The 24,491-nt window shown below is 40.9% G+C and overlaps 1 protein-coding gene across 3 annotated transcripts; it reads left to right on the top strand.

Annotated features, from left to right (window-relative positions):
• The first annotated feature begins 6 nt into the window (after positions 1-6).
• RBL1 (RB transcriptional corepressor like 1) lies at positions 7-24,491 on the top strand. 3 transcript variants are annotated; one of them, XM_035893505.1, is made up of 21 exons: positions 7-118; positions 905-1,105; positions 2,434-2,498; positions 2,591-2,719; positions 2,829-2,989; positions 3,729-3,778; positions 5,361-5,547; positions 6,986-7,152; positions 9,423-9,535; positions 10,084-10,187; positions 10,753-10,890; positions 12,589-12,753; positions 12,926-13,061; positions 14,358-14,624; positions 15,562-15,740; positions 17,421-17,597; positions 19,104-19,175; positions 19,354-19,438; positions 21,149-21,312; positions 21,708-21,872; positions 22,131-24,491. In XM_035893505.1, the coding sequence occupies exons 1-21, from the start codon at positions 36-38 to the stop codon at positions 22,299-22,301; spliced, it is 2,979 nt and encodes a 992-aa protein (XP_035749398.1). In that variant the 5' UTR covers positions 7-35; the 3' UTR covers positions 22,302-24,491. The 3 variants fall into 3 exon arrangements, with proteins under 3 accessions (XP_035749398.1, XP_035749410.1, XP_035749405.1); XM_035893517.1 differs by lacking the exons at positions 21,149-21,312; positions 21,708-21,872; positions 22,131-24,491 and having other exon boundaries at positions 19,284-19,374; XM_035893512.1 differs by lacking the exons at positions 2,434-2,498; positions 2,591-2,719; positions 2,829-2,989; positions 3,729-3,778.

Genomic DNA, 24,491 nt, shown 5'->3' with positions numbered 1-24,491 from the left:
GTTGGTTGCCAGCTGCCCCGGCCCAGCGCCTGCTAATGCACCGGTCCGCTAGAGCTCCCTGTGCACGTACCCGCGCCTTTTCCCACGGCCCTGTGCACTGCGAAATGCGTGCCCCGAGGTAAGGGTATAAAAGCAGTAAGCCCTCTTTTGTTAAAAAGACGCAAATATGCAATTTTCAACTTCAAGCCTTTTGAAAAAACGCCCACCAATTTTTCCACCCACACCAGTCGTTTCTTTTTGTAGTTAATTCACATGCAGACAAGACCTCTGAATGTACTGTTGGCAATCCCGATGAGACTCTTGTCTGGCTCAGGATTTAGGCCAAATCACTGGGTGTATGTTGTACGGTGTGCCAGGCACAGAGCTCTGCAGTCATGTCAGTATTTCCATTGTGTGGGGGCTTTCTGGTGGGCAGCTCTGCTTGCTGCTGTAGCTCTGACTCAACTCGGGGGTGTTTCTTGCTGCACTTAGGGACCTGCTCTCAGCTGAGCTGCCAGAGGGGGGGTTTGTAGAGTAGCTACACCCACAGTTATGTAATTACAGCCACGGTTAACGGGGTTTTGCATAGGTAACTCATGACACTTATAAATTCTTGTTTGTGGCTATGCCTCCCCTGCTTCCCCTTCCCCTAGCTGATGCAGCTATGCCAGCAGCCTTTGAATAAAATGAGTGTTTCCATGCTAGTGCCTTAAAAAAAGTCAAGGAGAAAAAACGAAGTGATAAAAGGTGAAAAGCTTACAGTGTATTCAGTTTGGGAGTCTACCAAAATAAATGGTAAACCTATATATTGATCAAATTAGTCTCTAAGGAGGAATTATGTTGCATTTCAGCTTTTTAAAAAATTCGGAATAAAGAAAGTGAGGTAACGCTGGAAATAAAGCAGATTTTTCTTTTTTGTTTTAAGTTTAATTCAGTTTTTTAGCAAAATGAAGAAATGGATGGACATGTCAAATCTGCCGCAGGAGTTCCGAGAGCGAGTGGAGAGGCTGGAGAGGAATTTTGAAGTGTCAACTGTGATTTTCAAAAAGTTTGAACCCATATTTTTGGATGTATTTCAAAACCCTTACGAGGAAACTTCTAAACCACAGCGAAGCAGGAAACAGAGGTATTTTTGAGATTTTAGAGTAACTTTTCCCTGGAGAAGGGCTATACCTACTAAAGATTTATGAAAATTAAGATCGTTATTTGTGTTTTAAAAAGTTAGGTAGAGTTCCGAAGTGGGTAGGACCTATTGTGGCCTTGATTCTGAGGCACAGTGAATAGAGAAGCATCCCTAATCTCAATGGGGCAGGGCTCGTATCGGTGGCTGTTAATACAGTACACTGTAATGTGCAGAAGCTGGCCCATGGTGAGAATGTGTGCTGTGGTGGGGAGAGGTACAGTGAGATGATGGATTACCTTGAGATGCAGCGAGACTTTAGCAGAAATAACTTTGGCAGCACAGGGGTATTTTGCCTCAGCAAAGTACTGGCTGAGGTAGTTGGTATTGTGACTTAATCCTTCCATGCACAGCAGCAGCGTTACATCCACAGCAGCCTCTGCCTTACACTCATTTTTATGACATTTTTTTATGAGCCTGTCCATATTCCCTGCCGACTGTGCGGCCGTCTCTGTGATAGCTTGATAGTGAGAGCATGAACTGAATGACGAGGGAGCCAAGCTGGGTCTGTGAGGCATTTTTGCCAGCTCATGTGCATCCTCTGGACGTGAGGACGGAATAACTGTTCTGGTAAAACACTCCAGCACAGCTCCACGTCTGCAGGAAGAAAGGATACTTCTGCTGCTACAGCTCTTCACGTATGGCAGGTAGCTTTGTGGGCACTCCTGCCTATTGGGGAGAAATTTTGTCAGTATGCTCTGTTAATGTTGGAGCAACGTTCATTAGCATAACCGCAGTGTTAGCTTCTCTGTGCACTGTCTCAAATAATGTCTTCCCTGGTCTTCCAGCTCGATGGTTTTGGATAATCTCTGCTCCAAACATGATTCGGCAGATGAGCTGTAATACAAGCTGTAGTTGCATATTTTGAAGGGATGACTGATGCTTTAGTAAAATCTTTAGGAAAAACTGTCACTGGAATTTATATAGTCCTTGGCATCTCAACGCCTGCAGCTGCGGGAGGATTCTGTTAGAGAAGTGACACCAGCAAGATGGCCTGTGCAGGGCCACAGGCAGCCGTTGGCTCAAAAAAGGGTCAGAATTTCAGGGATGCTGCACAAAATGCTCTGCGGAGTGAGATAGGAGGAGACTGTCAGTTAGCAAAAGCTGAAATAAGGACATGTAGCTTAGATTGTGCCTTAGTGGTAGAAATTAAGGTAGGCAGCAGCTCCAACTGTTATTTTGAGCAAGGAAAGGGAACAAAATTCTTACTGTAAACCAAGCTTCAGCTTCCTGGCACTGAAGACTGACTTCTCTCCCCTTTTCCTTGTTGATAGACGGGTGCCATGCAGTGTTAAGGATCTCTTCAACTTCTGCTGGACTCTCTTTGTGTACACTAAGGGTAGGCTTGCCTTTTTTAGGTGCGTGGTTTCTATATGGTCTGAGTTATGAACTTCTTTTGTGTTGCTTGACATGATGTGCTGTCTCTTAAAGGTAATTTCCGTATGATTGGAGATGATTTAGTAAATTCCTATCATTTGCTTCTGTGCTGCCTGGACCTGATTTTTGCAAATGCCCTTTTGTGTCCAAATAGAAGAGATTTGCTAAATCCATCGTTTAAAGGTATGGTGGGGACAGATTATTTAAAATCAAATAGGCTTTGTTCTCTTGTTTCTTTTTAAATGAAGTTGAAGGTTCATTGTCTTCCCCCGACCCCGCTCCTTGTTCTCAGGCTTACCAACGGACTTCCACGGGACAGAGATCAAAGCCTCTGAAGACCCTCCTTGCATCATTGCCATGCTGTGTGAGCTGCATGATGGGCTCTTAGTAGAAGCAAAAGGAATAAAGGAACACTACTTTAAACCGTACATTTCAAAACTATTTGATAGGAAGGTACATCTTACTATTTTTAAGAATGCATGGTAGTGCTCAGATGAATGATCTTGAGACCACTTAAATCCTGCAGGGAAGTGTACAAACAGGCAAATTAACTTGGACTGGGTCAGGTTTTCTTTGTATGTGTTCCAAAAGGAGCAGAATTTACTGTCATTCTTAATGATGTGTGCTGTAAGGTCCCCTTTGTTCAGGCTTTTCATGTCAGTGGAGAGTCTTTGCTTTCCTTTCTTGGTAGTGTGAAACTGAATGGTAGATGATAATGTTTTCTTCAGGAAAAAAGTAATCTTATGGTGAAATAATTCTATGGGATAACTGTCAGGATAGCGTGGGTCCTACTGTGGGTCTTGGGAGTTGAGCAAAATGCTTCAGAAGGAAGAGGGTTGCAGGTGTACAGATTGTTCTGACTGGTTTTGTTCCTGGAAATTTTTTCCAAGCTGTGTATGTTTCTGTGTCATCGTTCCCTCAGGTCAGTCCCTAACCCGCCAGCAGAGCAGACGTTAAATAGCAGTACTGTTTCTGAAGAGTGAGTTTATCTAGAGCTTGGGTAGAATTGGGCTTTGTCCTCATCTGTTTGTCTTGCTAAAGGCATTGTAGTCCTTTGGTCCAGGCAAAAAAAAGCCCAGTTATGCGCCTAAATCTCATTTCCTTTTTGGCTAAAACCATCATGCCCTTACATTGTTAGAATAGGATCAGTTTTGATTTTATTACGTAAGCTATTTTTGCTTTTTATTCTTAGATCTTAAAAGGAGAATGTCTGTTGGATCTCTGCAATTTTGCGGAAAATAAGTAAGTTACAGCTCATGTTCTTGATTGTGGGGTTTGGTTTTATTTCTAAAATACAGGCCTTTGAATGCTAAGTCTCGGGTTTCCCTGTCCCTTTATCTTACTGTAACAAATGTTTTCTAATTATTTGACAATCAAAGCTGCTATCTGGCTGAAACTCTTTCTGGATCTGAGATGTGTCAAATGCTGTGGGGTCAGCTGCAGAGTTTCTTCCTTAATGTCAGGTTTTATGGTGCTTGCCCTTGCTTTCTGGCAACTGTAACCTTTCAGTAATCTAATGCAAATCAAAGCCTTGACTCTGAAATTCACAGGTGTTTTTCTATACACACCTCAAATATACCCGAGTAGGGAAGTCTTTAGGCTCACTTACTGGTCTCCAGTTGAGTGTATAAATCTGCGAGTGTAACAGAAGTACTCAAAAAAAAAAAAAAAAAAAAAGCAAGTGGAGTTGTTTCGAAAACTTAAAATTCACTTCTGAAAGCTCATTTAGATGCAGAATATGAGCAGCAGCTGCTTTGTTCTGGATCCCTTAAAGGTGGGATTTTTTTTTCCTTTTCCAAAAATACCCAAGAATTTGCTTTTTCAGGGTGAGTTTTTAACTTGTCGGTTTGCTTTGAGAATTTTGAGCAAAGGCTCAATTGTTTTAACAATGTAGATAACACTCAAATTTGGGTATAAACCAGTCTTGCTGTGATCCATTTGAAATAGTCAACTTCTCTTAGTATTTCTGCTTAAAAATGAATAGTATTACTTTAATAATACTGTCATGTGGCATGATACAGCAGTCCCCATTCTTTTGTAAGTAGCTTGACATCTAAAGGACACTTGGAAGCCTCTCTGTTTCTTTGTCCAAGCTTTGCATAGGCCTTTGCTTTTTCTAAAAGGCATGGGGAAGGTGAACCTGTGGAACAGACGAGTTTCCTTTGGGACCACAGAATTACTTGCATTGTGAATACGTTGTGTGTTTCATCAGTATACATGCTGAAGTGGTAGCTTGAATTGCTAAGGCACTTTGCAGGCAAAAGATATTTCATATAATGTTCGCATATCATGAATAAAGAAAATGAAAGATTTGTTTGGTATCCTATGTCAGTGTGGCGATCTTAGACCTTGAATCCAGGTGGCTAGCTCTTCAATTTCCCTTCCATTTTCCCACCATTATGAAAATGACAGGCTACAAAGTGGCAAAGGGGAAATCAAATGTAGCTCATGTAACACAACCACCCTTAATGTGCCCCCTGTATATGAAGATTTAACCTCTGGTCAGTTGAGTACTTCCAAACTGTTTTATTTGCAACTGGGATGGAAGCAAAGTTGGTTTTTTCCTCCTCTTACAGAGAGCTAAATGTTGGTGGTAACTTAGGAGGAAGAGTGGTCCCTGCAGCAGATCATCAAGGGAGCAGGGGAGGTTTTAAGTACGAAGGAAGGCAGGGATGACTGGAAGCAGATTGCTGGGGCAGTGGGTTTGCTTACAAGCAGCACTTTGAATGCGTCTTGGTTTCGGTTTTGTGCCTTATTGCCACTGGCACCTTTTTGTTTCTTCAGCACTTTAACCCTTGATACAAAATCTGGGCTTCTCTTTCAGCAAAGCACTGAATAAAGAGTATGAAGAGTATGTTCTGACAGTGGGTGACTTCGACGAGAGAGTTTTCCTAGGAGCTGATGCTGAAGAAGAAATTGGCACTCCTCAAAAATTTCCTGCAGACGTGCCAGTGGGGAAAACGTCAGCAAGAGCTCATGTGGAGTGTCATCTTCAGCAGCATTTTGAAAAGGTGATTCATTTAACACATTGATCTCGCTTGAGGCACTCTTTCAAGCTTTTCCATCCTCGTACGCTATTTGGTTTACTGAGGTGACTGAATTTCTCAAAGTCCTTCCTGAGAGGAAGATGATGAATGCCATTTGCAGCCTTCAGTGGGTGGTGTCTTGCTGAGGAGAAATGGTGATGTCTTCTTTCCTGTGGAATTCAGTAAATAACTCTTCCTTAAAAAGGATGAGAGCACTTTCATGTGTGTAGTCTGTCCAAGAAAAATCATTAATTAAGACCTAAATATATAGGTCTTAGGGTTTTGTTCAAACTTCATTTGTACCCCATAAGAATACCATGAAACCGTTACACTGGATTAATTTATTTGTTTTCCTGATACTTCTTTTTTTAGGACAGGAAAAGTCAGCTTGTGCCATTCTATGGAAAATAACACTTGAGACACAAACCCTGTCAAAGTCTAACTCCTCATTACAAAAAGCCTATACACAGAGTTAATGTTTCACGATGTTTAAAAATTTAAAATGTATGGCATGTGGGAAAGCACTTGATTGACTACTTTTTAAACTTGGATAAGGGATAAACCACATACTGTTTGAATTACATGTCAATTAAAAAATAAGAATACTCATTACAAGATGCGAATGCTGGTGTAGATGAATCATATGGCTTAGCTGCTTCTCCCACTTCCTATTCAGGCAAATTAAAGACAGGGGTTTGGAATGAGTTCATCAATTTTGAACTTCAGTTTCTGTAGTATAATAGTGACCTCATTGCTATTTGTGCATCCCGACTGCCGGCTTAACCTTTCGTCATTATTTGCTTTGTAGCTTCAAAATGTAGTCTGTTCTAATAGTTCACAGCAAATGCTTTATTGCATCACTTCCAGAAAGCAGGTTACAAATAGGTAACTGCAGTTGACACAGCTCCATCTGCTTAGTGCTACATCATTCTTTGAGTAAGGGGAGGCTCTAGGCCCACCAGGACAGAGTGTCCCAAAGAACATTTATTTTCCTGTGACCATCTCCTAGGCAGCTCTGTCACGTGCTCTCTGTGTCACCCAACTAACGCAGTCAGGGATTGTGAATGGAAGCATATGCTTTCTCTTTCTTGCCCTGTATTTTTCAATGTTCAAGTGAGCTTAAAAAATTTACAGGCTTTAAGATTTAAACTCTTGTTTTCATATATTTTATTTTAAAAAATCTCTTTGAGTTAATTTTAGTCTGCCTGAAGAATTGCTATATTTTTGTATTTATGGAGTCCTGGGAAAACTTTAACTAATTTTTAGTCAGTTCTGAGATCACAATTTTGGTGGCAGCCTTCAGGTAGCATGCTGGTGGTGTCATTTTAATCTTTGGAGTGATCTTGCAGGAGATCCCCGTTCAAAAGGCTTCTGAAACAGTGCTGTTGACTGATTTTATTTATTATTTTTCTCTGTTGGACAGAAAAGGTCATTTGCACCTTCAACTCCACTGACTGGAAGAAGATACCTACGAGAAAAGGAAGCTGTCATCACTCCTGTTGCTTCAGCAACACAAAGTGTGAGCCGGTTGCAGAACATTGTGGCTGGACTGAAAAATGCACCGAGTGAACAACTTATAACTATTTTTGAGTAAGTACATCCACACACCACTCTCATACAAACATCTAATCTTTTCACGCTTGTGACTGCTTTCTTGCCCACATTTGACTTGTTTGTTTGGTGTAGAATATTTTTGTCTGTGTTTCTCTGTTATTTCTAGTTGAAAGGTCTTCTGTTTTCTAGATGATCTCATCTTCTGGAGAAAGAGAGCTGAACACACATGCTGCCCCCCGCACTTGTCACCACCATTGCTAATGTTAATTTAGCTGTTTGCTTGAAAGCCAAAACTTTTTTGTTTGGTTGGGTTTTTTAAAATTTTAAACAAGTGTAGCTCAATTAAAAGATATGGTAACTACGTTGACAGAGGTTTTGGGGGAGGAAGGAAGTGTTAGATTCAACAACCTATAATCTTTGCTTAAAGAGTTGGGAAGATAAGACGAAAAGCAGCCTAAAGGCCCCCCATTTCTCCATACTACTCTGGGATATCTGAAATCTAACTTTATAGCATATATAAGCCTAGCAGTGACCCTAATTATTGTCGATGCTGATCTCTTGTATAGCAGCAGCCATGTTTTCCACTTCACTGGTTGTTCGGTGGCCGTTCCACTAGCATGCTTCAGCTTATAGTTTTCCTCCCTGAGCCATGATGTCTGTCCTAGGGCAGGCGTCCCAGCAGGACTTAAGAGCATTCCTAGTCAAGAGCCTGTTGCTCGGCCCTTACAGCTGCTGTTTGGTGCTGGGAAATCATAATAACTGACTACTGAACATGACCCCAGTCTTTTGTGGTCACCATTTCTAGGACAGAGTCCCAGTTATATAAATCAACCTATATTTTTGGCTCCTGGACACATGACTCCATGCTGGCTGTAGTGAAATGCACATGAAGATGTTGGTGCATAAGCAGATGAGTATAAACAAAATAGTTTATCAGTAAAAGGTAGATAAGTGTTGCTTCACAGCTCATAAAAAGCAATAATTTAATAGTAAATAACTGTAAAGCTTGTAAAGCTGCTGGGTGTTTGCCTAACATCCATGCAGGTAAAGGCCTTGCTGTAGTAAGGTGTAAGGTCTCCAGGTATTTTTTAATTAATCAGAATGGACATTTAGTATTAAACTTAATGTTTGAAGTGCAAGAGTAATAGTTTTTTAAAGCAACCTTCATTAATAGGTGAAAAATGTTACTTTCAGTTCTCATCTCTGGAGTTACGTTTATTTTGAAAGTTTTCCTAGCACTTCTTAGAAGTTTACAAATGCTCAGCAAGGTGTGTTTCTGTTTCAAATGTTAATTTGTTTTTTTTAAGGACTGTTTGATACCATTTGTATTACACAATTAATACATTAACATGTCTGCAATCGTTAATGAAAAATGTGTGTGTTCAAGTAATAAACCAGTCTGTCAAGAAATGTGAATGTTAAAACAGGGAAAAGAATTGAGTAAACCTCTGAGAAGAAATGTGTTGAGTTCTTTGCTCACCTTGGATATGAGTTCACCGGTGCTAGGATAGGTACTGTCTGATTGGGAGAAACGGAAAGAACTGTGTTTTGGACAGTGTGTAATATCCTGTGCTTTCAAATATTTGCTCTTTCAAATTAAAATTCCTCAGAAATATAACTTTGAAGTTAATTAGAAGGCTTTGTTCGGTGAAACCTTAGTTTATTTCAATGCTAGCTTTTCAAAATAGCTTAGTGTCTTAATTTAATTTGACACTAGTCACAAGCCACTGTCCTCTAATACAGAGTTGCTGGAAAATCTGGAAGTGTTCAGAAAGTGCATCTCCAGACAGAGAGATTCTCTGTCCCCTTTTTACGGTAGTGGCTGTGTGGAGTTCGTCAGTTCCTCTCTGCCTTGCTAGTAAATAAGGTGTTTTTGGAAAGATGCCCGCTCTTGATTTGAAAGCTCTCCTGTACTCCCTCACACTGTGCCTGGTTTGTGTGGTCCCGTGGATGTGTTTGGTTGCGTGGTTGCCTGTTGTAGCATCCTTCCTACTACCTTACTCGTAGCAGATTTGTCTTTCTCCCAAGTGTGCTACTGCAGCTCTTGCTTTCTCCTGCATTTCTTCCAAAATCTACATAGCCTCTTTTAACTCTCTTGAAAGGAAAAAAAGGAAACAATATTTCTGTATGTTTTATGTTTTTCTCTGTTCTCTGTGGTAATACAGGCTGTTGCCTGATAAGGAAAGCTCAGTATAACTAGCTCCTCTTCTTTTTATTTGGGTGGGGTTGGCTTTGTTTGGTTTTTGAGGATTTTTTGAAACCGAATATTTATACAAACGAGGCTTTCTTTTTGTGCTCTGCTTCAGGTCTTGTGCACGCAGCCCTATGGAAAGCATTATGAGCAGAGTGAAGGAAATAGGCGAGACGTTCTGTCGCAGCTACACTCAGTCAACGGATGAACAGCCAGGATCCCATATAGGTATGGGCCTGAAATGCATGGTATGTTTCAGAATGTTAAACCAGGGCAAATTAAATACATACACACACTGTTGTCTAAGTATTTAATACAGTGGAGCTGGTTTTAACCCAGAACATATCCAAACAGAAAACTGTTGCTGTCAAAAGGAACACTGTAAAGAATAAAATTTATTACAGTGTAAAACCAAGGTTGCAGTTCAAAATGGGATAATTGAAAGAGCTTTGAAACTATAGCAGATCTTAACAAAAATTGTGAACTTGCATTCTTAGATTTAAAATTTAAAGGAAACTGAATACAAATAGGAAAATTCTTATTGCAACTGTCTGCAAAATTACATCACTATTAAAACATAATCCCTTAAAGCATTTCTAGAATTTCATGCTGTTCTTGTGACGAGTGGATTTCTGAACCTACTCGTTTGATTTGCAAAGTCTATACGTACACACGCGCACTGTTTCCTTAGAGAAGGACAAGTACTGTTCAATTTAGTCTTAAGACCATTTGTGCAAATGGCATTGGGCTTCATCTCGGTCGCTTTTAAATTTCAGATTTTGCTGTAAACAGATTAAAACTGGCAGAGATCTTGTACTATAAAATCTTGGAGACTATAATGGTGCAAGAAACACGAAGACTACATGGGAAAGATCTGACTGTGAGTAAAGCACTGGCAAAAGGAGGAGAACGCTTTCTGTAACCCTCTCTAGGGGGTTATCTTCAGGCGGTTCCAGAGCAGAGCAGTCCACAGTAAAGCAGTCTGTGTATTTCACTAATATTAAAAAAGGGGAAATATATGGGAGGTGCCTAAATGTAGTTTTTACTTTTAATAAAAAGTGGTATAATTCTGGCATAACTAACCATCCTAATTTGCGTTGCCTTGTAGAATCACAACTTTATGGACAGATAACTTTTATTCTCTTTGTTACCCAATTAACAGCATCAATACTTTGTATTAGACAGGCATTTACCCTGCTTTGTGATTCACGATAAGGAGGCCAATTCATTTGGCTGTAGTATGAAAAATGTGATGGCTTTGGTGCTGTTAGTCTGCTTCTGGTCTCTACTGTTCTAAACTTCCCCGTAAAAAGAGGAGATTGTGGAAGGTAGAAGCAAGTAGTACCTCTTCTCTCCAGCAATAAGCTATGTAGTGTTAGTGCCACAAAATTCAAACTTCCATTTTCCAAACCTCAGATCTCTGACATTTTCTGTAATCTCTTCAGGCTCTCCTGGAACAAGATGTCTTTCACCGCTCTCTCATGGCATGCTGCTTAGAGATTGTGCTTTTTGCATATAGCTCACCTCGTACCTTCCCCTGGATCATTGAAGTGCTTGACCTCAGGCCATTCTATTTCTATAAGGTAAATAAATACTGTCTTAGGACTGGATCTGTATTAAAAATGGCTCAATACTGGATTGACAGTCTTAGAGGATGATGCTCTTCCTTCCAACGTAATCAAGTAGGAGAAGGACTGATGTTAAGGTGTAATATGCCTGTTTTAAATTCTGTCTGTCCTTAAATTTATTACCTGGAATGTGTAATGCTGGAGTTGAAGCTGAAATTTAAAGCAAGAAAACCATTTTGTAAATGATACTTAACTGGAACATGCTGTTGATCCACTTTTAGTTCTTGATATATGTGTGTGTGTGTGTGTACACTTTTAGTAGACTAAAGCATTCAAGCATGTATTTTGATGATATTCATATTTATTGAGTGCAAGTTGTGCTTATTAGTGATAAAATAGCAGTAATATTCTTTATTGCCTTTGGCTACTACAGCTAATCACAGGCTTGCTTTGTTAATTTTTTTTCCTCTCTGTTTTGTTTTGTATAGCAGAACATAAAATCTCTTTTCCTGGGTGTTCTCTATTTTTGCTCTTTTTTTAACCTCATTCCCCCCTGCCTCCAATGTCTCTTCTGTTCTTTGACTTGTTTGATCCTTCTGTCATCTGCCTGTATGCCTCCTGTTTTTGCTGGATACCTAACAGCTTACTGCAGTTAATGCTGAATAAATCAGAAGTAGTTCTGTTTAGACGATAACAACCAAAGAGATTGAACCCTTTGGGAAAGCTATATTCTGTTCTCCCTTTTTCCTTCTTTAATCCTCAGATGTAGGGCACTAGTGAAACTGAAACAAATCTGTCCATATTGCTGTGGCTGTTGGTAGCCTACATCAATACCAGATGCACTGGTGCAGATCCAACTTTGTGGAACAGATGTATATTTGATTTGCATTTTCTTTGCTACTCAGTGTACATTCTTGCGGCACTCTTACTTGAAAAAAATTGTCATCACAAAGACTTCACACGAGAGAGCCCATATCTATTCCACTGGTGCCATTTGTAACTCTGTTCTTTGGGTGCTGAGTTTCTGTCGTATAAATAAGTAAAAGCACCAGTAAGCCCTCCACGGGAGTTTTATGGCATTTTTGTCTCTGGAGCTTTAGAAAAAGGCTGGAAGTTCCTCTGTCAGAAATAACGTGACTGAAGTGAATCTTGCATTGCAGCGTAGGGGTGGAACAGGATATTTCAAGGGCTATTTCAACTCTTTTCAACCCCGATTTGTACGTGTTAAGGATTCTAACCTTTTCTTAAATGGAAGTTTAAAACAGTGGTTTTCAGCCCTTTTGCTTATGGGCCGCTTGTTTGAAAGGAAGGAAAGTTTAAACGCTGGGATTCTCACTTACACAGCCTAAGCAGAAATACCTGGTTATCCCTTCCTAGGTATGCTGCACATGCTGGGTGTGCGCTGCGCGTGCTTAGTGCATTCATTCTGTATGTGCTTAGCGATGGTGAGAGAGAGCCTTAAAAACCCCCTTGGGAGTGGGTTGTTCTGCATTGATGGGATATCAATTTCCAACTCGTGGATTGCCTTTGGGGAAAGGGGTTAAAAAAGAGGGATCGGAAGGGGATTGGGGAAGATTAAGATGCGAGGAGGAAGCTGGAGCATTCTGTGTTGAAGAGAAGTTTCAAACAGGTTCCTGAAACAAGCAATGATTTGGTAGTGTTAAACACGAGTGATGTGACTTTGCTTTCATGCGTGTGTCTTGTTACCATTAGGTAATTGAAGTACTGATTCGGTCTGAGGAAGGACTTTCCAGAGACATGGTGAAGCACCTCAACAGCATTGAGGAACAAATTCTTGAGAGTCTCGCCTGGACTCGGGACTCGGCACTCTGGAGTGCCCTCCAGGCCTCAGAAAACAAGGTCCCAACCTGTGAAGAAGTATGTTACCTGTTTTCCTGTCATTAGGAAATTCACGTTCTTTTTCTTACTGTTGTTTTATGCAGAAAACCATTCAAATTGGACAATTGCTGCAGAAAAACTTCTGTTAATAGCTTGGCACAACGAAGGGAAATCTATGTGTTATCTTACACTGACATTTCTTATTTCTCAGGTAATATTTCCCTGTAATTTTGAAGCAAGCAATGGAGGAAGTGGGCTGGGGCATTTGCCTATGATGCCAGTATCTCCTATAATTCATCCTCGAGTAAAAGAGGTTCGGACAGATCTTGGTGGGAGTTTAAGACGGGGTATGTTCAAGGTTTCTGATATGATTTGAATGTGTGAATTTGGGGAGAGGGGGTTTAGATTTCTTTCCAAGTGCATGAAGAAATCTTGAATCCGAATTAAGCATTCAGAATTGTCAAGCTTCTTACTTGATCGAGGGAAAGTCTAGATGCATCTGGTCAAACCGTTGCGGTGTCTTGCTGGCAGCAGACGTTGATGATAATGCTTCACCTCTGAACCAGAGCAGGCTTTGCTGCTGTTTTGATGCAAGGGTTACCTTCCTCTCAGGTGGGTTTTCATCTGATGGCTTATTGTCCTTCGCTGTTCAGATTTTTCCAGGGGTTTTTTGTTGTTCTCAGTGAGTTTCACTGGATTTTAGGTGACTTTTTTTTAAATGGAATGACAGAGCTGCATTTATTCCTCCTTCCTACAGAACGTTTTTTTTTGCAGGAGGGGAGGACAATACTTTGCAACATTCTTTCCTCCGAAGAACTGCCTTGCTCTTTGCAGATTCTGAGGTATCAGACAGAACCGTCTCTTGACGGTGAGGGTGAAGAGGCAGTGGCAGCACTGCTGTTGCTTTTTCCATGCTGGCAGCGTTAGAAGTAAGGTTTCCAATCAGTCTTACCTGGCCAGTTATCCAGAAGCTTTCTGCTTCATGGGGAATAGGAAACTGCTGTCACTGCTACCCTCGCAGGTGGCTAGCAGACTTCAGCAGAAATATAAAAAGCCAGAGGAACAGAATCCTGTAAATTAGCATTGTGTATTTCAGTCTTGCTACTGGAGCCAATGTTTGAAAGAACAGAAGAGCCTGAGAGGAACCAGAGGGATGAGGGTGGAGGCTTCTGACTGGGGTTAGTTTAGAGAGAATTTAAAAGCCAGAACACTGGGAAGACAGCATGTCCGGGGAATGTGGTCAATGTTCCTGTAGAGGAATGTGTTCAGAGGAATAGCACTTGCAAATATTACTAATCTGCTAAGCAGGCTGAAGTAAGTATATATAATATATATATATAAGTATATATAATATATATAATCCAGTGTGTTCTTCAGTCTTTGTAAATTAGCTCGGCTACTCTTGTCTTCCATGTGGTACCCGATTGTGAGCTGTCTGGGATGACTACAGAATAAAAGGAGATGGACTATAGGTCTTGTTCATACCGTCTAGGAACAGCGAACTGTGAGATTAGCTCTTAACTAGGAGTGATTTCTTGTACTCCGATTTTGTAATTCGAAGGTTAGCCTTTTCCCCTCCTGTGGGAGAAATGTACCTATTAAGTTGTTCCTCTTCAGTTGGTTTTTTCTTTCTCCTTTACTAGACGTGCAGCCATTGTCACCAATTTCTGTTCATGAGCGCTACAGTTCTCCTACAGCTGGCAGTGCTAAGAGAAGGCTCTTTGGAGATGACAGCCCCAAAGAAATGCAGATGGAAAGAATTCTAACTGAAGGAACTAAGTTGACAATTGCTCCAGTGTCAAGCATTGCTGCTGAAAATGTGTCAGCTTCTCCTGGCCAAACAGTACTGACCATGACAACAGCTGCAGTACCGGGAAAAATGGGACAGAAGGTTACGATCCCACTGCACGGTAAGAATTCTTCCTGTTTTTCTTCTCTACTAGATGTTTTGCTTGCTCTTAAGATCTGCTTAGACCGACCATGCCTCTTGAACATGTATTGCTTTTTCTTTTTTAAAAGAATGTGTATCACACTATCAAAAGGCTTAGGCTTATACTGACATCTCCTTCTGTGGAGACATCCGATACCTGACAAGCGTCCCGAGGATTCCTCCTTGCGAGCAAAGTTGTGGAATTCTTACTTCTTCCAGTTACACCTCACCACACAATAAGCAATGCTTTGGTTCTCCGCTCCAATAATGATTTACTACTGTTTGTATTGACTTTGGTCTCTTCTAATCTTAAAGGGCTCTGGAATTTCTGGATAAGGGCTATGTATTAACGTTAGCAAAATGGTGGGGGATTTCTGTTTTGTTGATGTTGGGTAATGCTTGAATATTTCTGAAAATTATATGTGAGAAATGAGTTTCATAGCCTTTTTAAAATGAAAAACTGGGCCTATAGGTAAAGAGGAAAAGAAAAAAAATCTTCATTTTCATGTTTAATGAGATTTTCAGCAAAAAATTTGACTACTGAGAAAACTAACGAGGATTGTACATGATGTGCTGTCAGGTTTGCAGAACAATACAAAAAAAAAGAAAGGGAATGCCCACCTCTCCCAAAAGAATGGAACACTCACTACAGAAATTGTGATTTCTTGTAGACTTTATAGTTTCAGATAGTTTTAGAAATGATTGTTTACATTCATGTTCTTCCTTTAAGCATTACCAGAAATGTAATTTTTAATCATTTCTGAAGGCTCTGAGGGACAGAGTTGTCTTAGAATCCAGTACAGCAGGATGAGATTCTTTAGTACAAAAAGTGTGTGAATGAGTTTATGATTTGCAGTTTAACTCTGCAGCATGAAGAGAGTGAACAGTTTATTTCTGGATGTATATATCCTTTCCAGGTATTGCAAACGAAATGGGTGGGATCACATTGATACCCATTTCAATGAATTTAGGTCAGCCATGTAAAATGGAGGCTCAGGCTCCCTGCTGCCCTCAGGTGAATCAAGCACAAGAAGTGCCTCTGTCATCAGCAAGCAAACCAAAGAAAACGGGATCCTTGGCACTGTTCTACAGAAAGGTAAGTGTTTTATTAGGAAGTTGTGCTCTGCTGCTGTTTGTGGCCGTGCTGAACCTTGCCTCCTTGTGCAGTTTTCATTACTTTCAGTCTTCACATGTCTCTTCTTTGGCATGAGCAGTTCTTACGTACCTGGGAGGAGAAGGGAAAAGATGCTGTCAAGTGTTGCGGAGAATCCAGTTTTCCTCCTTCCCCTCCCCAAGAGACGTTTCATGGGTGGTTTTTTTTTTTTTCTTTTAATTAGCAGCTTCTAGAAATAACTACCTAAGAAAGCAGTTTTTACTTCTCTTGTCTATTTTTACTGCCTCCCACATTTGCAAGGGTTAGACATATCAGAATGAGATTATTCTCTTGTGTCTTGCTCATTCAAAACTGCGCTGGTTTGTATCCTGCATCTGGAGATTCTCATTTGCAATTTTCCAAGGTCTACCCAGTAGTGCTGATCTTGCTGGGAGGGAGCCTCAGAAAGCAGTGATGAGAAACATGCTATCTAAAAGTTTCTAGAAAGAAGAAACTGCTTGGAATTATGAAAGATTTAAGGGGTAGGTTAAGAACTGGGCATGCTTCAGAGAAACTTCAGATTACTTGTTTCTAGTTGCTTTCATTCCCAATAGGGAGTGTGTGAGGGCTCTTTGGAGGAGGCGGGGTAACTTGCCTAAATGCCTGCAAAGAATATATGCCTAAATTAATCTCAAAAATATTAGAAGATTTTTTTGGCTGTTATTTTCTTACTAGAGAAGTTATTTTTAGAGGTTTTCCCCTTTTAGGGTATCTGTATTGTAAACCTAGAGAATTCTGCATTGAACAATCTTTAAGGTAAATCTTAGTACAGGAACTATTTCCTGGAAACACTTGTAAGCCACATTTTGTGTCTGAACTATTGGTTCATTAATTTTGATGGTGACAGTCTGTCTCTCTGAGAGTGGATCAAGACTTGATTAGCCAGCCTCCAGGGATGAACTCAGACTGCATTTTGGAATTTCCTGTCAGTTGGGGAATACTTCAGCTATAGCCACGTATTTGACAAACCATGTGGTGGGCAACATATTCCTGTTCTGAAGGAGAATTAAAATCTTCACTTAAATTTGTGTTTAAATTTTGACCTTCTACTTACAGTGATCATCTATGCAAAATGATAATTCTTCCCTGCTTTCCTTTCTTGCCTCCATTCAGGAGAGCAAGTGAAATGAACTCTTTCTGCTTTCCAATGTAAAGGATGGGCCTAATTACTATCCACAAGGCAAGAACTTCTGAAATAAATGGAAGAAGGGGTAGTGTTGCACTTGGTAGTTATTTCGGGTTTTGAGACAGATTTTTTTGGTAATCAAAAAGAAAAACCGGTCATCTTGCTAATCTGAGATTGCACTTAATCATGATTACAGTGTGTCCCTTCTTTGTGCTTGTTGGCAGTGTTCCATTGCAGTGAGGGAGTGACACAGTACAGAAGCTGTAGTCATGTAAGCTGTAGTCATGATGCTTTTAAGTGGATTTCTTATTGGCATTGCAGATCCAACACCTGAACAGAGCTGACAATTTAGTTTTTGAAGACATTGTCTTGGGCAGAGAGGGGGAATTTTGCAGAAACGAACTATTCAAATACAGAACAGCTCTACTTTAAGGACTTCCATTTTTGCAGACTAGGTTACACTCGTTTGGCTTGACTCTTTACTGTGTGTCTTTCAGGTTTATCATCTGGCAAGTGTGCGCTTGCGTGATCTGTGCCTAAAATTGGATGTTTCCAATGACTTGCGCAGGAAGATATGGACATGCTTTGAATTCACGTTGGTTCATTGTGCTGATCTAATGAAGGACAGACACCTGGACCAGCTCCTCCTCTGTGCCTTTTATATCATGGCAAAGGTAATGCGTAGTTTTAAGGAACTCAGGGAATTTTATGTCAATTGAAAATGTAAATTGTGTTCACAGTTTACAGTTTGATTGCTTTATTCATGTCATATTGTTGGAGGGAAGGGAAGAGTCCTTCCAAGAAGTGGATGGAAGTCCCAGCATATTTTTTCCTTGTTTTGCATAATCTCGAAAGTTCCCATCAGCCGGTTGGTTACAAGAGTATTTTTCTTCTCGAGCGCACTCACAGTGAGCACTGGTCAGCATAGACAAAGCGGTGTGTGGTCTCATTGCCCCATGCTTGTTTTCTATCCTGTTTGTCATCTTCATGATCTAATACGTAATCTGAACTAAAAAGGCCATTACAGTTACAGAACTATGCAGGTGCAAAAATCTGCAGGAGCTCACAGCGTTATGGATGGATGGATGGGAAGTTTCTATTCCACAAAAATCCTCTTAGCTTTTGAAGATTCAGGTTGAGGAATTGAGCCGGTTGCCTGTTACTCATACTCCTTCATTTCTTACTCAATTTGCCAGCATTGATTTAAGGTGTTACTAAGCTGGATTCTGAAACTGGAATGTTGGTTTGACTCAAAGCTGAGAGCTGATGGTTACAATGGCCATTGAGTCTGATTCAGACATGAATTCAGGACAGTGAAACTTAGCCCAGGCTCCTCTAAAACATTGGGGGTGGATTACCATTTCTTCTTGAGGAAGACTAAAGAAGAGGAGCACTATCCATGGAGGGAAACAGATGTTCAAGTTGTGCCTACCTGTCCTCTTAATAACTGTAGCATAGCTTTTGACATCGATACTGATAACTCTAGAAAAGCAAAACCATTGAACAGTCAGCGTTCTGTATTTTATCATGTGGTTTGGTAGTTGGGTGGGGGTTGGTTTGGGTGGGTTTTTGTTTTGTTTTTGTTTTTTTAAATACAGTCTTCTGAGTGCTGTCCCCAGTGCAGTGTGAGACCTGACAGCTTAGCCAGAGACCTTGGTACATTCTCTCCTGGCTCCTACTACAAAAATTGTTGCTCATCTGCTATTACAGCTGCAGATGCATGGCTGAAAAACAAAGTCCTTTAACCAATCGGCTATTTTGAAGTACAAAAGCAAGCTGAAATTGCATGTGTGTCTATTCCTGCCTAGTGTTTTGTTCAGGATTTCCTTGCTTTCTGTTTAGAAAAGTTAAGGGCTCCAGTTCTCAAATTTACAAATACATTTTTGACTTAATATTTCCCTTCTTTAATTTTTAGTGTCACTAGAAGCGCAGTGGGAAAAGGAATAGGTCCTGAGCATCATAAGCAACAGAAGGCTTTAGTAGCCAAGAAATAAGGAATGCCTGAACAAGAAAAATGCTTGTTTTTTCATATTCTCATCACCAGAATGAAGATTTAAATTATGTATTCACAGTAATACTCATGAAAAAGCTGTATAGAGTGAAGCTAATTGAATAGCCTGGACCTGAGCAGCCCAACCTCGCTGCTTGCACTTGGTCTTCAATAGCCTTTTCTTTTCCAGGTAACCAAAGAGGAAAGAACTTTTCAGGACATAATGAAAAGTTACAGAAACCAGCCACAAGCAAACAGCCATGTGAGTGAACAGTCTGGCCTCTCCTTTTTGTAATCTCCAGGTAGCAGTGGCTTACGCTAGTGAGGGACCAGTCAAATCCTCGCCAATGTTATTTTCATTCTTATGCAGATGGATTTCATCTAGTCTTCTGACTTCCTTGTTGTCCTTGACAAGAGTGTTTCTCCCTGATGTCCTGTAGGTTTATAGGAGTGTCTTGTTGAGAAATGTTTCTGCCGACGTCCTGTTGGACAAAAATGCAAACCCAGATGTGGAGATGACAGAAGGTAGGTACAGCAAAGTAATCCGCTGCTTTTAAAAATGCATTTGTGGGCTTTTCAGAACTGAACTATCAAGTAATAAGAAGTTAAGCAAACTTTACAGTTTTAAATATATTAAAGAAAAATAAACTTATTATTGAAAAAGAAACTATCTTGTCAGTAGCCCCCCTCTGTATTAGATATGGGAAATACACTTCCTAGTTGGAAAAAATGTTTAGTTTTGTTTCCTTAAATTTGGTTGCTGGAGGCTGAAGCGTTTCCTTAGGGTGTCAGTGATACTGTAGCTCTTCTTGGACAGCAACACCAGTTAACAAAGAACAATGAACAGTACCTGGAATATTACAACAGGTTTTTTTCTCAATATCACCTATTCTGAGGGCTTAAGTAGGGAGAACTTATTTGAGAAAATAAAAATGGTGACTCTCTAAGACCACCACTTTCTTATATTCAGGTTCCTTTTAAATAGTTGACATTTTGTTTGCTCTGGGTTAGAGGAGAAAAGGGATAAAAGTAGTATTTAAGAAAAGCATGAAAATTGTGCCATGCCTGTTTTTAGTGACATGTCAGGAAACTGAGAGGTCACAGTCACATGTATGAACCCATGAGCAGAGTAGATCTGCAGCCAGGATGCATGCAGCAATTTAGAAGACTGTTCTGTACAGTAAATTCCCACTGTGGGTGGTATTCAACTGCCTGAATGAGTATTAGGGCCATTCTTGAATGCCTTTTGAGGATTCCACTGGGGTCCAGGAAAGTGCTGATCTCCTGTAGGTTCAGTGTCCTGTCTAGCAGTTCCACCATTCCTGGATGTTGCAGAGCAGCTGCAGAGGCACTGGGCTGCAGCCTTCTGTCAAACAAATGTCCCTGGTTACAAAGTTCTTCAGTTGCTTTTCCTGCCAGACTTTTTCTTCAGTCAATAGACTCACATCTCCTTTGTCTGGCATTAATTCCCACTCTTTTGACACCAGCTTACAGGGACGTATGCTTGTGTTGTGACCCAAGGCAGACACACCTAGGGGTTATGCTTTCGGGCATCGGCTGAAGCTTTTGACATGTGTCTTAGTGCACTGACTGCAAGAGGCTTTGTTCTGTGTTGCCCTGTTTTGCTGTAAACAGGACAGAGGATGAAACATAGAAGGCTGTGCTTAGGAGCAGTCTGGTATTAGGGGAGAGAGCGTTAACTAGAAATAAACTTGCTGTGTGGCTGCAGCTTTTTCCACTGAACAGCTGTTTCGGAATATTCCTGAACAAACAGTGTCACGGCTTCGTTGCAGCAGACATGAGTTGAGTACGCAGCTATTCTTCGCCAGCTGATCACTAGAAGCTTTCACAGAAGCTAAAAGCTGGGAGTTGTCAGACTGCTTAAAATTAGTTTTAAGAGCAACAAATGGCTTTGTACAAAAACTCCCCAAAATAAGCATGGGAAAAGGGGTCAATTGTGCTACAGTTTTTTGCTACAGCTGTTTCCAAGTTGTGAATAAATATTTATGCCGTCCTTTTCAGCCCTGATCCACGAGCCTGCTAGCAGTAATTCGTAGCTCCTCCTAATGCTCATAATCACCTGCTCCTGTCTGAAGCACATTTCTTTAGTTCATCTCATTAACTAGTCCATTTGTGGATGAGTTCTTGTTGGTTGGATATTTTAAGTTTGAATCCGATGTGCCCAGTGTGCTGATTATTGTGTTTCTGAAATCTGAAGCGCTCTCTTCTTCTTAGACTCATCTGTGAAAACCAGCGGTTCCTCAGGACAATCCGCAGCAGAGACCTGTGAGTTGGGAACAGAGGAGAGAGGAGATCTTATTAAATTTTACAATGCAGTCTATGTAGGAAGAGTAAAATCGTTTGCACTGAAGTACGATATCACAAACCAGGATCATGTAGTAAGTAAAGTATTTTGGAATTTTGCTCTATCTGGTAATTGGACACAGAGTCGTTTTTCCTGCCATGGTTACAGAAGTCAAATAGTTGTAGGTAGTGGTATGAGGCTTTAACAGCCTTTGAAGAGGATGAGTGTGGATGCAGTTCAGTTTACAGTCCTGGTTTCAGCTTCTTTATATCGATGCAATGTTTGCTCAAATGCCTGTGGAGCATCTGTGTAATGTGTCTGGAAAATAAATCTGTTCTGTTGTTCGGTGGATACTTGATCTGTTGTTTAACTGTTACGAGATAAAAATCTTGTAAAGACCTGGAAGCCTGTTAATCTTTCCTTATGTGAAGTTTCTGCTCTTAAACCTCTTCTGATGCGGCTCCTATACAAATTTGTCCTCTCTTGCAGATGGAAGCCCCTCCCTTGTCTCCATTCCCCAGCATTAAGCAACAGCCACTCTCTCCTCGACGGATCTCTCAGCAGCACTCTGTTTATGTTTCACCTCACAAAAATGGTGCCTGCCTGACACCTCGAACTGCACTACTGTATAAATTTAATGGGAGCCCTTCCAAGGTAGAAAGCAAAAAAGGTTGGAAGGGGTCAATTTGGGAGAGGGTTAATTAATCTCTTAATTAGGATGCATTGTAATGCAGTGAGGTCTCATTGACCGAGTCTCTCAGTTTGTGGTGAAGGGTAGAACTCTTCATGTAGAATCCATTGCTTGCTCAGCAGAGAGGTTCAGAATAACTTTTGGTTCTCAGATAGTTGGAAACCAGAGCGAGTTTGAAATGGAGTCGTAGTAACTCACCATTTTTTTAATCTCGATCGCAGAGTTTGAAGGACATCAACAATATGATAAAACAAGGTGAACACAGGAGTAAGAAACGAGCAATAACAATTGATAGTGACACTGAATCCCCTACGAAGCGGCTCTGCCAGGAAAATGATGACGTTCTACTCAAACGCCTCCAGGATGTTGTCAGCGAAAGAGCAAATCATTAAACCTGCTGGTTTTCCTTGGGATCTGAAAGCTATGGAGCTGGATACAGCTGTTGTGCTATTTATTTCTTGCTTTTATATGCAGACAACTGCCAAGTTTCTTTAACGGTGAACTTCTGCCTGACTTCCACAGGATGCGAAAAGCCAGGGTTAGGCAGCAAGTGCCAGAGAATGAGAGGTGGCGGTGACCTTGGTTGCCAAAGGGCGTGCTGTGCTATAAGTTACTGTTTGAGCTGTTTTAGCAAGACAGCGATCTGTAGAAAGCTGTATCGGATGTTCTCCAGCCTAACTTAGAGCATCATGAGTTCTGAGTGTAACTCAGCTTCTAGTAGTATTGGTTTTATTTCTGGAATGAGAATGATAAGGAAATTAGTGAGGTCAGTTAAGTTTCCTCAAACTTTTGGTATTTGGGGAAGAAACTTTAAAAGTGCCTTATTTTAAAAGAATGTGGAATTTCATGTGTTATTTTACTGTGGAGTACCTGGATCAGAGAACAAATGGACCATTTAGCCTCAGGAAGAGCCAAGCAGTTCTGAACAGTGTGATTTGTGCTGTGCTCCATCTCCTATCAGAACACCAATAAAAGCGTTCGTTATGATGCGGGTCAGATGGCTTTTGCAGTAACAAAGGCAATAATCAAAAAGTACAAATAGTAGTGGCTTAAACTGGACACTGACGTCTGATAAAGCAGTGAGATACGGTTCTGTGAGTCGGAATTGCCTTTCTCTCGAGCTGGTGAATGCTGCCATGGGAGCAGCTCCTTTGCTGTTGGAAGCCTGATGGCAGCCTCACTGTAGGAGCCGTTCTTGCATCTTGCAGCTGACCTGTGAGGAAGTACAAGCTGGTCACGGTTGGAAAACAGCTGGGGCTTTGGCCATCTTAGAGCTGTTAAATGCACAAAGTCATTTAACAAAAGGTATCTCTTTATTTCATGTTTTCCTGGAGATCGTGGCCTCTGTGTAGTATCTACACTGAATGTACGCCCGTCAGATAAGGCATGTTTGTATATATGGGGGGTTAGAGCTACTAAAGGCTTGGGAAAGGTGGAAGTTCCAGCATCCAATTATTGTAACTAAGTTTTTAATGCTGAGGGATTTGGTAGGGTTTATTTTACCAAAGTGGAGAAAGTCCAAGGCTTATTCATTACTGTAAATCAGTAGCTTTGATCTTATTTCATAATCTCATTTAAGATTAGAGCCACAGAGAAACTTTGCAGCACTGTATTTTTTCAGTTTATGTGTGTATTGAACTGGGAAAAAAAATGGAACTATTACATAGGACTTGTTTAAGGAGCTCTGTTCGCTCATGGTTTGGCTTGTTCAATATATGCTACAAGATCTGCTGTGCCACCGTTCCAGGCAAGAACACTGCGATGACTTCAAGCAGTCTCAGCTATGAATCTGGCCAGCAGTGATAGAGGAAAAAGCATGCGTGTGCAGGGACCCTGCTCAGCGGCAAGTAGAAAGTTTACAAACTGTAATTTGGTTTTGGATTATTAACTACTTAATTTTTAATTTTTTTTAATTTTAAAAAAAGGGTGCTCATTTCTGAAAGGTTCGACCATAGAGCACTGTAGTGTGAGGCAGTGGCCATGCAGTGGACTAGGTTTCATGTAGATTCATCAGTTCCTTTAATGCTCTTCAATTTTTAATATCCGTCTTCAGATCTTGAGATAAAAAGCCCAAGAGACGCAGCCTCTCTGTCCTGACCCGCTCATCAGTGCTGCAGCTATGACTGCCCAGTGTGTGCACTCCAGTCCCTGAGAGCCTCCAGTGGTGTGGGGGAAATGGGGAACCTCTGTTTCACCATCGGCAGAGCCTGCTTTGCTCGCCTGGGGGATTGCGGGCGTTCTGAACAGGAGGCGTGAGGTCAGGCTTACTGGCGTAAGACTTTCACCAGTGCTGTGTGACTGGAGTTCAGGTGACTTGTTTTAATTCAGCATCATACACAGATTGCACAAACCTGCTCACTATGCTGTTACTGTGTTCTCTGGAACTGTAGGAAGCTGGCAGTGCTAAAATCCTCATTAGTTAGTCATCCTTGGATGTAGTGGTTTTTCATTAAAAAAAATGAATGCGCTACAACTGGATGCAGGTCAGATTTTTTCACCTTTTTAGGTGATAGCAAAAATATTTTGGGGCGTGTTGGATGGCTAAAGCAAGAGCTTATGTGAAAATTTTGTGACAGTTTCGA

Source organism: Egretta garzetta, unplaced genomic scaffold (assembly GCF_000687185.1).
Source record: "Egretta garzetta isolate BGI_Z169 unplaced genomic scaffold, ASM68718v1 scaffold440, whole genome shotgun sequence".
Taxonomy (NCBI): Eukaryota; Metazoa; Chordata; class Aves; order Pelecaniformes; family Ardeidae; genus Egretta; species Egretta garzetta.
This window is presented reverse-complemented; position numbering and strand designations above follow the sequence as displayed.

Coding starts and splice junctions, on each gene's coding strand:
- RBL1 (XM_035893505.1), top strand. CDS start 36: ATGCACCGGTCCGCTAGAGCTCCCTGTGCACGTACCCGCGCCTTTTCC. Junction 10,188..10,752: donor TACATGGGAAAGATCTGACT/GTGAGTAAAGCA, acceptor TAATCTCTTCAG/GCTCTCCTGGAACAAGATGT. Junction 10,891..12,588: donor GGCCATTCTATTTCTATAAG/GTAAATAAATAC, acceptor TGTTACCATTAG/GTAATTGAAGTACTGATTCG.